At 38.9% G+C, this 15886-nt stretch overlaps 1 protein-coding gene across 8 annotated transcripts in view; it reads right to left on the reverse strand.

Annotated features, from left to right (window-relative positions):
* Window positions 1–15886, reverse strand: part of LOC102223623 (nuclear factor 1 X-type) — a 108453-nt gene that overhangs the window by 17756 nt on the left and 74811 nt on the right. For 5 of the 8 annotated variants that reach the window (XM_023333855.1, XM_014476157.2, XM_014476155.2 and 2 more), the window contains 7 exons: window positions 10317–10379; window positions 10033–10107; window positions 9633–9756; window positions 8330–8365; window positions 7887–8014; window positions 6971–7045; window positions 227–355 (listed from right to left, as the gene is read on the reverse strand). In XM_023333855.1, coding sequence (XP_023189623.1) covers window positions 227–355; window positions 6971–7045; window positions 7887–8014; window positions 8330–8365; window positions 9633–9756; window positions 10033–10107; window positions 10317–10379 — 630 coding nt within the window. The remainder of the gene's footprint in view (window positions 1–226; window positions 356–6970; window positions 7046–7886; window positions 8015–8329; window positions 8366–9632; window positions 9757–10032; window positions 10108–10316; window positions 10380–15886) is intronic. The other 3 variants (XM_023333857.1, XM_014476156.2, XM_023333858.1) reach the window with 2 other exon arrangements.

Consider the following 15886-nt stretch of genomic DNA (forward strand, 5'->3'; position numbering starts at 1 on the left):
CTACAGTTTGCAATTGAGGAACTGGAAAGTTTTCCTCTTTTGTTAATTCACCAACCATAAGCTCAGGATTAAAATTTTCAGACGCGATTGAGGACATCATTTTGTTTGAGTTGCAGAATGTAAATGTGGTAATCTAGAATCAAGTTTAAAACTCCCTTTCCTTCTCTCTCTTTTTCAGATTTTAAGGGGGGTGTTGGGGTTGTTGGTTTCATGGCAGGGCTCTCACCTGGTCTCACTCCTGCCAGCACAGGCAGCGGGTGGTGTGTGAACGCCATGCGGGGGGACCTCGTCTGGGAAGTCAGGGCGTTGAAATCAAACTTCCCCGGCTTCTTAAGTGAACCAGGCGAGGACAGTCCTGACGGAAAAAAAAATGGGATCAAAAATAAAATTGGGGGTAAAAGGGAGAAAAAAAGAGAGGTTGTTTTAATCAAGAAAATGTTGCTCTTTTTGTTAGCTACACTTAAAAAAAAATTAGCTGAATTTCATGGAGGGGGGCTTGAACAAGTATGATTTTTGAATGATTTTCCTCCGGTCAGTATAATCAAGGGTATAGTAAGGGTGTTTTCAAGTGAAGCTCTGTGAAGTTATCAATAATAGTGTTCTTACCTGAACTAAAAAGTTATTATATCACTGTGAGTTTGTAGAAAATTGAAGAAGTGAAAAAAAAAAGAAATCCTTGGAGAAAAAGAAAGCTAACGGCAAGCCAGATGGGTGATCCTGTTTTAGCTCATTTTAACAGTTTAAAACAATTTTATTACCCACTATATCTGTAAATAATAAACAACTACATATTCACAAGACAAGAATAGGTGTGTAGCTATATGTTTTTAAGCTAAGTGATTTTTGTGCTGTCCATATGGCTGCGCAAGTGACAGCACGTCACCAAATCCAATGATTCACTGTATTGTCGACAGACTTGGTACGACCTGCTTGAAGCTGAGCTGGCACATTAATACAGCTAGCAGCTTCCGCCAACATATTAGAATATTAATGTGGATGTTACTCAGCTGAGAAAGCAGTAACAAACTTGTTGCAATGATCTCTTGCAATAAAACATGTTTAATACTTGTTAGCATCGTTTCTCAATTCCAGTCCTCAGGGACCCCTGCCCTGCATGTTTTAGGTGTTTCCCTTCTTCCACACCTGAATTGAATCTGTGGGTGATTAACAGGCTTCTGCAGTTCTTGATGACTGCAGAAGAGGTCATGCAATCATTTAGATCAGCTGTTCTGAAATAGAGGCACATCTAAAACATGCAGAGCAAGGGGGCTGAGGATTGGAATTGAGAAGCACTGGCATTGTGTAGCAGCAAAGATGAATGATTTTCAGTTTGAGTCATTTTGAGTAGCTAAATTGAGCTAAAACAAGAGTTGCCGTCTGGCTAACAGTTACCTTTCCGCCGGCTCTGTTGTTTTCACAATTTTAAAAAAAACTAACTGTAGGATAGCACCTTTTTAAATACAGATAAGGAAACTCTTACTGATAATAACATCACAGAACCTCACTATAAAGAGCCCAACCTATTCATTTATGCCAATCAAGACTACAAGTGACCAGACAATGTAAAAAATAAAATAAAATACCCAATTCCTGAGAGCTAATATTGGAGCTATTGTACAAATAAGAGAGAACGAGGGATACCCTATAGTCTTATAAAAGGGACAAGGAAATATTTTAACAATAACCCCAAAATATATCTTTACAGGAAAAAAAAATCATGATTCTATCAAAACTGAATCTGGTCTTTATTTCAATGCAAAGAAACATCTGTATCTTATATAATCTCAACTCTCCCACAGTATGCTTTTCAGATCTAATGTTTCTCTCTCTCTTCCAGGTGCCAATATTAGGGTTTCTCTGTCTATGAGCGCAGTTACAATGCAGCCACATTGAACTAGCAGTGGTCTGGCTTCAGCCGCGCGCACAGACTGGCTGCACTATGAGACAGCTTCATTCAGAAATAGCACGCACTGTACAGTATGGACACAGCAGCTGGTGAGTGTGAAAGACAAGCAGACGGACAGAGAGAGGAGACAGAGGGAGAGAGGCGAGAAGAATGTGAGAGACATGAAAATATGTGAAGGAGCAAAAGAGCAAAGCAGAACCTGTGAAAAATGCAGCAGTGTCTTTTTTTTTCTTCTATGCATTGCTCTGACAACATGTATGAAATTGGAATGTCATAAGATGTTAAATATGGTTATTATCTCTTGCGCGCACGCACTCACACACACTGAAAAGACTGCTATGTTTGACTGATGCAACAAAAGACATATTTCTTCCCCTGTAAGTTTTGTTCTAATCTTCCAAATAAGTGTGATACAGATTTCTTCTTAAACTTTTTTGGACTTTTGTTTTGTAGTCTATTTCTGTGGCCTCTCCGCGTCATACAAGGCATTAAATATGATTTCTCCTCAGTTCTCCAGCTGGAGACGTGTGAAAGTCTATTGGAGTGTGGAGGCGTGTAAAACCTTCCCTCCCTGTGTGAAAGAGTTAAGTCTCAAGCAGGTGGGAGTGAATTCGTGTGAACCATTTATGTCTTTAGCAGATATTTATTCCCCCCACATTCCTCCTCACCCCACATTAGCACAAGTCTGGGGGCGTATTGTACTGTCAAAGAGATTCCAAGCATGAAAACAACCCCAATCCCACTTCTGACACCAGCAGTTAGCAATGATTGCTATGACACTGTCACACTTGAGGGAGAAAGGTGGAAATAAGAGCAGTCTGCAGAGACTGAGAGATGGAAAGACACCGGAGAACGTAGCTAGGAAAAACCCACACAGAAACTGGGGAAAGAAAAACTTAAGGAATAAACTGTAATGGTTTCGCTTCAGTATAGATGTGAATTCAACAAATAGGGCACCTTTCAAACATATTCATATTGCCTTAGCTTTGTGTTAACAGAAAGTACTGCATAATTTATGTGGAAGGAAAATATTTTATGTTCTTCAACATTGTTAACAAAAATATACATCAATAGATCTGTGTGCAGCATTGCCACAACATGATACTGCTGACACCACGTTCCATAGCAGTCTGTTTAGGGTAATGTAAAGTGTCAAGTTTTCCTCCACACAAATCCTTCTAGCAAGTACATCATAAATTTCACTTTTGGTTTACCTTTCCAGTCCACCTTCTTCAGTCTATGTGAACGGCCATGCCTTGGTAGCATTGCCGATGTGGCATACTCTTTCCATGTACAGAATGGTTTTTAAGAGTTGTGTTAAAATTGTGTTAAGTGCAGATCTTGATTTTAAAATCTAACCCTGTTTCAAACTCCTCTACAGCTTTCTCCCTGACCTGTTTAATGTGAGTCTTGGACTTCAAGATGCTATTAGTTCACTCAAATTGTCTTTAGAAACCTCTGAGACCTTCACAGAACATCTGAATTGAATGTAAAAATTAAATTACAGAAAAGCACACTCCATGCATTCAAATTCAAATTCAAAAATACTTTATTGATACCACAGGGATCTGAAAGCAGCTGATTGACCGGACGACAGTACCTCAGGAGGTAGGGATTCTTTTTCTGGTTGCTGGTTTGAAACCTTGCTACGTCTGTCTCAGTCATTGTGGCACCTACTGTATGGCAGCCTAGCTTCTGTGAGTCAGGCCCAGGATAGCTGTGGCTACGTTGTAGCTTACCACCATCAAAGACTGAGTGTGAATGACTGAATATAGTGTAAAGTGCTATGCAAAATCCAGCCAAATGCAAGCTATTTGATTGCTTTGGACTTTAATTAGCCTCATCATAGTATAGGGGCCTTACTAGAAAGACACACCACATTTCTATGATTTGTATTTTGAAGTTAACTGCATCACTTTCCTTCCATTTCTCAATAATGTTGGCTCGTCAGATAAAATCCGCCCAAAAATGCAATGATGTTTGTGGTTGTTAAGTGACAAAATATGGGTGTGAATAATTTCACAAATCAGTGTATTTAGGAAAAAGGGAACAAAGGGAACCGAAAACGGAAAGTGTTTGACATTTGCGTAGGGGAACTTCTGATAGTATCAGTGATTGTTGTAGACAATATTTCTTCACAGACGGTGCAGTGGTCTGATATGGAATTATGTTTGTGTGCCAAATTTGCACTGTTTCCTCTTCTGGCACTCCTTAATGTTTCACTGGCAACTAATCAAGCGTTCCCATGATGACCCTTCTGTCTCTTTGCACTAACAGGCCTACCACCAGATGCGCCTCTGAAGAACACACAGCCACAGACACACACGTGGTTTTAAAAGACAGGGCATAATTATTACTACAGGAAAGTTGGGGAATTCTCTCTCCAGTGATTTAAAGCACATATGTGCATTACTGGAAGTCCAGCTGTGTGCTTCCGCGACAATGCAACATTTTCCTTAAAAGAAGGCCATCACTGTCATGAGCCTCCGGTGTCTCAGGAAAATTTCAAATAATTTGGAATTAATCTAAAATCATGGTTGCTTCGATAGTCTCCTGTAACCTCCCCCCACCCCTCTTCGCCCCTGTAGAGCAGCTGTCTCTAGCATCCTCATGGATCCCAAGGCTACAAACACACGGAAACACCATCTGGGACTGTGCTTCAGCTGTGTCTCCTTGTGTGTGCATGTGCGTGAGAGGGGGGGTGGGTGTGTGTGTGTGTGTGCTGGACTGGGCTGTATATGTGCAGAAATCTATTTCTGAATCAAACTGTTGTGCGACTTATTTGTACTAATGCATCTTGAGGAAAAGTGTGTGTGGATGTGCGGACGCAAGGGGTTTTCAAAGAAATCAGGGTGAGTGATTGGCGGCACGCAGAGACATTGCAGTGCACCTGTGGGGTCCTTTAATTTGTTTGTTTGTGCTAGAGTGTGCCAGTGAGCTTGTTTGTTTATATACCTCCCACCTGTACAGGAATCCCCATGTGAAAATTGTCAATAACAGGTGGGATTGTTTAGAAAAATCAGATGCACACCACACTTTTAATCGCACATACGCTCTGTATTTTTTTGCTCTTCCTTAACAATAATCCATTGTTTTGTTTCTAGGTTTAACTTGGTAATTCCCGAAGCTTTGGGCTTAACACATTTTCACTTGAATTTTGCATATTAATTACCGTCTTCGGATTATAAAGACATTTAATTTGATTTAAAAATTAAAATCATCAGGAGGAACACGGCTTTTAATTGTGCTGGTATCTTTTCAAAAAACCAGGTGATGTAAAGAGAGAGAAAATGATGAAAGGTGAGGCTGTGCAGGAACCTCGGTTGTGGGTCCGATGAACAGCCTCTTAATTACATTTACAGCTAAGTGGAACAGAAGCTGAGGAGCAGCCACCGAGGCTCTAGTGAGAGTAGACAGTGGCAAAACCTATCCAAGACTCTTGGCTCCTCTGCTTCACACTCTAATTAACCCTTCTTCCTCATCAGCTTTCACCAGTTAAAAACACCAAAGTCATCTTCTCTGCCAGCTATCCCTGCTATTCCCTCTTGCACTTCCCACTTTCCCCATTTGCTTGCCTAATTTTTGGGTTCTCTCTCCAACCTCTCCTCCTCTGACATGTTTTCTCTCTCAGCGGGGCCCTTCCCACTGTACACCTTTTTCAATTAGACGGAAGGGAGGCAGGGAAGAGGAGCCAAAGTAGGAGCTAGGGAGCTGGAGGATGGATTTTACACCTCAGATCCTCAGGAACATCTTAAGAAATGGATTTGAGGCGATGAAGGGGAGAGCAGCACAGAGGGATAGAGGCGGAGCAGCCACCTGAACACCTGCAGGGGCGGGGAGCATGTGTTGCAATGTGGTAGCGTGTCGAGGGATGGGGTAGGGAGTGCTGCGAGTTGCAGTGTGTTGGGAGGACTTTACATATGTGCAGACCATCACTGCATGTGTGTGTGTAGGGGTGTGCATGCGTGTGTGAGCGCAGGGTCTGTATGGAAATGACTAAGCCTCTGCAAGTGTGCACATGTGAGAGACAAAACAAGTACAAGTAAATATTTTACTGTCGGTGAATGTCTCATGTCAGTATGAGCAAGATGACCTCAAAAAGTTTCATAAGAAGAACTGACAGTTATGAAAGATAATGCCACTGCTTGAAGGCTCATGAATCACACCAATGAAGCTTGTAAATGGTGCATTGTTCAGAATACTGCTCTTGTGCGTTAAGGGCCTCCGCCCTGAACTTCTTCATACTTGTCACATTACGTACACAAACTTCAATGTAAGTTTTTGGTATTGTATATGTTAGCCCAGTACATGTGTACACACAAAGGAGTGTACAATCGGAAGGTGGAAGAAAAACTATGAATGATGTTCAAAATTTAAAAATCTGAAAAACATGTCTTTGATTTTTCACTGGACTTTGACTGGTCCATTGTAACTCATAACTGTGGTTTAGTCTAAAATCATTCAATTGTTGCGGTAGCTATGCATTTAAGCTCGCTGTGATGCTGAAGACAGGCATTATTGCCACCATGTTTAACCATGCTCATGGTAATGTGCAGTGTTAATTCTCTCACAAATATTGTTTTGCATGTAGGCCAAAAACTCCAGCTGTGCTCTTGTCTGACCAGAGCAAATTCTTCCACTTGATTGGTGTGTCCACACGTGGCAAACTGCAAACAAGACCTCTTCAAGCTATATTTCAACAATGGCACTGTTCTTGCCTTGATTTTGAAGTTATGTATCCTTTTTATACTCACATAACATCAAAATACAAAACAATAAAGATGCTTGTAATGTGAATAATGATTAAAATGTTTGAGGTAAATTAATTCAGTAATAATCAGAAATGAAAACATTGAATGTCTATTTGGCTATCACTGTCCTTAATGTATTTAAGTAAACACAAACAGACATACAATATGTTTATCTGAAATACAAATATTGCCTATTGTATGTATTGTAAATATATAGAAACACGTACACACATACACATTTACAAAGGAATGACTGTGCTTCATAAAGTCTGATACAGTAAATAGATATGAGTGTAATCAATGTTGTTCTAACCATGGTAAGGAAACTGCACGCCATCGTTTTCATGTTTTATCTTCCTCTCCTGCACACTCGCCAAATGGTGCTGCACTGAAAGTGAAGAAGGGTATTGTTAACAATGAGATAGGAGAAGAGTGAGAGAGACAGAAGACAAGAGAAAGAGAGAGAAGAAAGTAGGGAAGGGGAGAGAGAGAATTTGTGTATGATCATGGTAGTGAATGATTGATCATATGCACATTAAGATCAACTTTATGCATGATTATGGCTTTGAGGTGAAAAAATGTGCATTCTCCTGGAAGAGAACTATACATGGAGTTGTAGGTTATTAGAGTTATTGCCTGTAGAATGGGTGAGGCATTTTTACAGGAGTGGGTACAGGGTAGTGGGTCTACAACTTATAGATGTGCTGATTTTCAAAATCATTGCAGATTAAAATAGCAGCCTATTCCATAAGACCAGAACCTCTGTGTGATTTTTTTTTTATAAATCTATAAATCAAACTTCCTATTTCAAAGGCTTTCTATTTAAAACTATTTCTGATCCAGTATAGGGTACTACATAATGTAATAGCTGTTGGAGCTTAAAAACGTTACCAATCAGAATCTAGAATTAGTTAGCGTAGTACTGCAGTCCTATCTTGGTTATAGATCAATACTAGTGTTCATCAATTATGACAAATTATTGACTAATTACATAAGAGTGTTTATTTTTCTATGAATTGAATGGTTATTTGGGTGAGTGACTGGGAGGTTTTCGAGGGTGCTCAGGAGGACTATGTGAATCACCAGCGTGAAGCAGGCTGATTTATTTAGGACGTGTGGGCTATCATTCTTGGGCTTTTGTGGTTTGGTGGCGGTCAGACAAGAGAGTGCAAAAGTTTCTTCATGCTCAGGTAGTGGGTGACAGGAGCAGGGTGGGATGGAGTGAATACCTGCATCCATGTCATTAGGCCACGCACTGGACTGGGAAGAGCTGGCAGCAGGTGAACGGCCAGGATAAAAAACATCATCCGTTGGACTCTCCAACTCACTGTCATCTAAGGACTTCCTCTTGGTGGAGCTGAAGAAAATGGGAAAACATTTTCAGGGAGAAAGAAAGATGGAAAACAAAAAAAAGAAGAGAAAAAGTGTTTTTTCTCTAAAGCTGTCATACAGGTCTAAACATAAATACAATACTTAGCAACATTATGAGTTGTGAAGCAGTCACATAGACAAATTTCAATTTCAGTTTGTTTGAGGAGCCAATATTTTTAAAGCAGATCAGACAAAACAGAAAAGAAACACAGCAGCAAATGTGTAGGAAAAGGGTAGAAAAAAAGAGGAGAGTGCCTTTTTACGTCTCAAAATTTTTGATCTTTTAGGTTTTTATAACTACCTCCGTGGAAGATTTGCGTACAACTCCACCTCAGACCTAAAGTGACAGCAGATGACAGAAGTAAGGAGACAGAAAGAGAAAGACACAAAAGAAGAATAAAGCAGAAGAGCAATCACATTCATAAAGAGGAAAGTTGATAACAGACAAACACACAAACATATATAGAAATTTAGAGGAGCTATGGATTCATTACAAGCTGAGCTACCAAAACAACTCTTTATTGACAGCAAATAACTGTCTTTTGCTTTAGAAAATCTTCACAGTAAAAAGTTACTGCTTGAAAGGCATAAACTCAGATGAATGTATATAGCTGGCAGTGTTTCAAAACACATTTGAATTAGTTTTCTTTTAAAAGAACAACATTTATGGAGTAGTTAAAAATGTATGTGATTGTTTTACCATAGACATTTCATACAGATTGTACCATTATTTTCTGCCAAAAAAAATTTATATATTTATATATATATATATAATTTTGACTGTGATACCTGCTGTGTGGAGGCGGTACAATTGAAAACAGAGAAACTGTGATTTAATTGTTTATTTGAAATGTTAGGAAAAAGATGTAATCAGAGAATGGTGATTATACTGATTATTAATCATTTGCCAGAGGAAATTTTTTGGTAAATATTTGATCAGAAGCAAGTCTGTAGGCAACTAGCATCTAGGCAACTAAGATTGCTTTTATCAAATAAGCAATCATCCAAAGCTTTTATTGACTACAGTGACATGCTTTAATTGCTTAGCAGCAGCATGAGATTTTCACTGTATGATAACCTTGAGAAAAAATACCACAATTTCAGTTTCTCACAGTATTAGATTTTAAAATGTATAACCTTATAATATAATCAAACTATTTTTGTTTTAAATCTAAAAGTATATTTAAACCTCTTAATGCTAAAACATAAAGGCTTGTTTGCTACAGCTGTTATTTATAAAAAGTATTTATTTGTATTTGCATTTTTAATACATATTTTAAAACAGAATATATATGTAATGAATTTAATGTAAGTGTGGTGCAGTGAGGAACAACAGGCACAGGAGGAGCTGCACTGCATTACTGTATCCTTCACACAGTCAGGGAGAAAACATTCTCTGGCATCTTATTAAAATGACTTAAAATGTAGGAATTTTATGATGGAGAATGTAATTTTGAAATTCTAATTCTTTTAAACCTTAACACACTTTAACATGGGTAACTGGCCCATGTTTACTCTGGTCTGAGCAACATACACCGCTTAACACCCAATACTGCCGGCGTGTGGGCGTGTGTGTGTGTGCGTGTAAAGTGATGTCTGTTTACCTGGTGGAAGGAGGGGAGGTGAGTGAGCGCCGTCCCAGAGCCACTTGGTTAATGTTGTAGTAGCTGGGACTGCTGTCCAGCTCAGCCAGTGAGAAGTTGGGCCCTGATGCCGTGGCTACAGGAGCTGAGGAGGAGCAAAAGAGAAGGAAGAAAAGAACAGAAATAGGAAGAAAATAGGAATATGCAAAATATGAATAAAGATAAGTTGTTTTTCAAGATATTCTAGCAAATAATAAAAAAAATAGCATCAAAGAGAACATTATTGACTATACTAAAGTTTTTCCATAGAAAAACTTTATCCTGGTACAGTTCCTGGGAACTACAAAACATACTAGAGGAAAATCATACTTTGTTACTAACACAGTTCTTCTTTGTTGCCTTTAAGACATAAATAACTCACTCTGTGACACTCTGACTAGCTCTGCCACATTCCACACTCCTGAGGTGACGAAGCAGTCCTGGAAACTCAGGTGTCCTGTACAGAAAGGGTTAACATGAACGCAAAATGCAAATGTGAGGTCTTGTGGTAAATTGCAAAATCCCAGTTGATCAACATCTATGAAGGCTTGTTTGTTACCAGAATCCAAAGCTGGACTACACTGAAGCAAACAGGCATGATAAAACCAATTGTATTATGCCAATTTAGGAGTGTTTAGATATGGAAATGCCCAGGCGGGTACCTACCATTGGGTGGTGGTTTGATGTCTGTGTCTCCCTGTTGGCTGGAGCTGTCTGATTGTCCAGATTCTACATGGCAACAAGCACAGAAAGAGAAAAGACAAAGGTTCAACATGTGGTTTACATACTTAAGAAACATTCAGTGCTTTACTGATTCCAGCTTTTTGAAATTTGAGGTGTGAGAGAAAATATGAAAAACCTGCAGTATGTGGTAGAGTATGTTATACATCTTGTAAATTTATATGTGTGAATTCACACATCCTTCTGGCGTGTGTGTGTGATTTTCTTGTGTCTAAGAATGTTCTCTCCTGCTGGTCCTGTCTTTGCACAATCAAGGTGCAATGATTTACAGTGTGCTGCCACGGCATTTAGTATCTAACCACGTAATCGTATCACTCACCCTAATCCTATTTAATACCTTCTTGCTTGTAGGGATTTGGTCTACATAAACAGAGCACCTTACACACACATATGTGAACATGTGCACACAAACGCCTGGCCTCTCTCTCAATCTGTTTCTCCTTTAGTTTCTGCTTCATACTTTAATACATGTTGTAATCCTTGTATGATCGCACATACACATGCTTACACACTGAGATAACTACAAGGAAAGGCTGTGCAATGTAAGACCACCATGGGAACACATGTTAATAATATTAAACAATAAGACTAAACTTATGATATGAGAGACATGTTGAAAGAGGATGTTGAAGAAAGTATCAGAGTCAGTCTTTTACAAAAATTAGGTCTCTATGTTAATATTTGTAGACATAAAACACAAACTGTAGTGTTGCACATATGTTCCTATAGAGAACATTAAGTAAATAAGACTGCTCTCCATGTCCTGGGCTAGTGAGGTATGGGTAAGGTAATGGCTGTCCATTCAGGCCTTGCTAGGCTCCTGCTAGCAAGCAAGCTAAAGGAGGTGTTTATCTGCAGGCTGTAGGTGATAACAGAGCACAGAGATTCCTGCCAGCAGCACTTGCCTTGCAGCCACACTAAGCCACAGATTACTGAGCAGAAACAATAACAGACCTGTCTCGCTGCCTACGACACACTGCTTATCCTCAGAGAGAGAAAGAAAGGGAGAAAAAGAGGGCTAGACTGAGACAGACAAGAGGAAGAATGAAGGAAAGAAAGAGCAAATGAAAGAGAGTGGTCTTGCTGAAACTCTCGCTCCTCTGTGTGTCTCTCACAGGCTGGGTGTAATCCTGGCAGCCATCTTAGAGCTTGGCAGCCATCTTAGTATTGGCGGCAGTGCAGCATTCCAGCTAACTGACAGCACTCGCTCCAAACATACGTGGCAGTGCCCCCGCCGCACACACACCCAGACACATTTAAACACACACGCATACGTGGACAAACACCGAGGTAGACTCTTAGAGTAAACATATACCATGGCCAATGAAAGCTGTTGAGAAAACAACCTGACTTCAGTGGACTTTTTACCGTCATGTAGTATTTCACACAAGAACTCTATAATGCTGTAAACTCTCTGTCTCATACCACAAATGCACAATATCCAGCTTTCCATATAGTGTGTCCAGTGTTAGTAGCAAAAATGCTGGCATACAGTCTTCACAACATGGTTGAGCTAATGCTTCGAAAACAACTTTGTTAGCTTTTTCAGACACGATGAGATTTTATTAATTTCCTACATTATTGTTAAACATTGTGAAGAGGTTTTCTCAATTATGACTGAAGAAAATTACATGGTAGTTTACTGTAGTGCTTTTTAGATAGGCTACAACATATTCTGAGTCCCTTCGCTGTGTCAGTATTGTTCTTAAACAAGCAGGCAACTTTCTCTGTAAACATATAACACTAATTGTGAAGTGTTGATAAAACATAGTTCAAGTCCAGTAATTTCTTTTGTCTCAGTGCAATTTAGTGCTATGCATCCAATGTGGGACAAAGGTACCACTAACTCACTGAAATTGATGAGATGATCCACAACGCTCCTGATAGGAATTAGCCTTAAGCTATTGAAATGAAACCCAGAAGATCTGTGCTGCATGCTTACAACCCTTTATTTATGTTTGAGACTTTTATTTTAATGAAAAAAACATGTTAGCTGCTGACATTGATTGCTGTATAACGAAGCATTGAATCAGATAAAAAAATGGTCATGTGTGATGATAATGATAAACTCTTTATAATGTAAACTTATAAATAAAAAACTGATAGTGTTATTAGGAATATTAATTTTGCTGTGTTAGAATTGTAAAAAAAATCTGCGGTACTTTTCTAAACATTCCCACCACAGTGCTAGATTTAGTTTCTGATTGGACAGTTTGTATTATCATTCAACTAAAGGGCTATTTTTCTTTTTAAGGACTCTGCGCTAAATTTCATCCCATCAAGTCTGAAATATAAAAAAAATAAAAATAAAAATGACAGGTTAAACCTAAACAATTATTCTAAATTAAACAGAAATTTTATAAAATACAATTTGAGACCGATCAAGAGTTAATTCTATTTTCAAAACATAAATTCAGTCATCATATTTTCCTGATAACAAATCAGTTGTTCATGAACTCACATTATTGGTAAACCAAATAAAACTTAGCCAGTTACTTCAGGCTAGTTACAATGAGCACCACTATGCTCAACTGACCCAAACATGTGAAAGCTGAAACTCAAGTTAGATAAGATGCTGTCAGTAGTAGAGGAAAAGCGATACCTATCTTCATAATCATCATTTGGTCTTCACAGGTCACACCATGTTTTCTCGCAGTACACACCAGATAGAGACAGTGTGACATGTCCTGCTTTTCTGTTTGTTTGTTTTTATTTAAAAAAAAACAAAAAAACATTTCGGCAGTTTCATTTCTTTAGCAAAGTTTAGCTAATCTGAGGAGTGCAAAACTTCGCTGGACACTGGAACTTTCAACAATTGTGACTTTAAAGTTCAACAACATGTCAGCCAACGGACACAGTGCTTACACCACATCACTACATCGCTCACTGGAAACAAGTCCCACTGTTGAGTGTGACAGTGCATCATTTAGCTGCACAGTGAAGTGAGGAGGACATGGTGAAAGAGGAGGTAAAAGAGGTTTGGTTACTGGTTATCACTGCTCTGCAAGCTGCAGGCTACCAAAGCAGCCACAACCCCCCCGTCCTTACCCCCACCCAGCCTCTGAAGCGCACATCCAGGCCCTTATCTTCTCACCGCAGCCCCCTAAAGCCCTCCCTTCAGCGACCCCAATCAGAGTCCTGCAGCCCCTTTTCCTTAGTTGCCCCGCTGCGTTTGCCGCCAACAAACACATTTTTAACCTCAAATCTTTCAGCCAACTGTGCAGGCCCTTCAAATCAGTGAATTAAAAACAATGCACAGAGATAAAACCAAAGCATGACCTAGACATGTACATAAGAGACAAGCTGTGCTTATTTTGTGATATCCAATACTGCTATATTATGACCCTTAAAAAACTATTATGGTAGGTTAATGAATATCTGATTTTACCAAAAGACCTTCTATGAGTGGTCATGGAAACACAGTTAATGTTTTGCTTATTGGACATTGTAACAAGAAATATTTGACTTGCATTCCCAGATTTTCTACCAGAAAACAACTGAAAAATGCAAGCAGCAACAGGGACTTTGGCGGTATTCGCCATAAGAGAAAAGATGTGTTGTAAGAGTTCAGATACTTTTCATTATTCCTACAGTCATGATTTTTTGCCATCATAAAATAGAAAGATACTTATCTACTGTAGCAAAACGTTAGGTATCTATTGCCAATCAGTGGACAGACTGTAATTTGTAATGTTTGTTTAGTGAGTAACCTGCATGTGAACTATACAATTTGACAAATTATAGTGCAATTTCTTTTTCAGTACATTGTAAAAAACATTGTGAAGGTGAAAAGTTAGTGTATCAATATGTGTCAGGAAATTTCACGTTTTTTGCTCTTTTTCCCGTACTTACAGGAGTTTATTGTAACCTAATGTGTGTCCTGCACTAAGCTTTAAAACACTCAGTAAAGGATTAAGGAACAACTTATTCAAAAGATAACACACTGTTCCAATTCATTCTCAATTCAATTCGGTTATTTTTAGAATGCCAATGTACAGCAAATGCCAAATCAAGACACTTTACTCGTATTAAGAGGCAGTTCGGCACAGAAACTGGACTTTCCCATTCTGCCACAAATAGTTACAACCACAACTACAAACAGTGTGCCAAAGCCAAACAAGTGTGTTTCTGAATCATTTTGCTCTCAGAATGTTTTTTTTTGAGACAATATTATGTTAATTCCAGTTCAATTATGACATTAAATTTGAAGGAACAATTAATTTCTTATTTTTCTATGCAAGTAGCCACTCTATGTAAAGCATGTATAAGCAATTGATATACAGTGTATGGTTATATATGCATTTTATTTATTGCAATTGAAATACAGAAAGCATTGTCAGAGAGATAAACTAGCAAATGAAAAGTAAGGCTGCATAAAAAGTAAAATAGGAGAGGTAAAAGTTAATTTGAACTAGAACCTGTGCATGCCTTTAAATTTGTTAGTTTTGTGATAAAGTGCAATCATTCATTCACATTTCTACACCTCACATTTCCAGAACTACAAAAAAAATGTCCAAGGATTGGCTGACAAAAACTATAACATATCCCAACAAGGGCTCCAGAAATTTTAAAAAAGACAAAGTAAAAGCTTTTTGAAGAGCTTATGCTATTTGCCTACACTTCAACTATAATAACTCTTCATGGCAGCAGCTAAGCGATGACTGCCGTCATGGGTTGGTGATTACAGTATTTCTCCACAGGCTCCGGGGCAAGTCCCACGACCCCACCACCATCAACATAACCCCACTCATCATGGCCCTGACATACATTACTGGGCCTCACACTGCTCTCTTCCTTCCATCCATCAGTGCAACTTAACGCTCACAATTTATCTGGCATTCAGGACATATTTCTGAGGCTTTCCTGGGGTTTCATGTGTCCTACGTTCTCCAAGTTACTGTTTTTGCCTTATATGTATGTCCTTCAAAACCACAACAATGCAGACAGTAATTTTCAAGTCTCAATACAACTTCTATTAACAAAACTTTCTCTTCCATTTGATACTGACTCTGTTACACCATTCAACCCACAGTTCAACTAACGCAACAGCCCATTGTGTATCTGTGAGTTTTGGATAAGGAATTTGCTTGTTCACTTGTTGGATTCTGCTGTTGACCAACAGGTGGGGGTAACTAAGTCGCCTGCCAGTCATGCTGCATGATCAGCAGACCAAATGAACATGAGGCCACCTAAAAAAAGGACAGGATAAAACAAATTCTACCATCACAAAAACAACCTTTGCTACCAAAAAAAAAAGAAACAGAAAAACAACTCAAGCAGTAGAATGGTACTAGTCATGAATAACCAAATATGTCAACTCCGTCACACGCATTTATCAACAATGCTGCTTATTGCAAATCTATGCAGCAATGATCATGAGCAACAAAATCATATAAACCATCAAGTCCATTATTTAGGATTTGCAGTCAAATCAGAGCTGCATGCATCCATATGTGTTCGCCAGCTAGTATGTAATACCACAATGTGATTCCCCT

Source organism: Xiphophorus maculatus, chromosome 5, assembly GCF_002775205.1.
Source record: "Xiphophorus maculatus strain JP 163 A chromosome 5, X_maculatus-5.0-male, whole genome shotgun sequence".
Taxonomy (NCBI): Eukaryota; Metazoa; Chordata; class Actinopteri; order Cyprinodontiformes; family Poeciliidae; genus Xiphophorus; species Xiphophorus maculatus.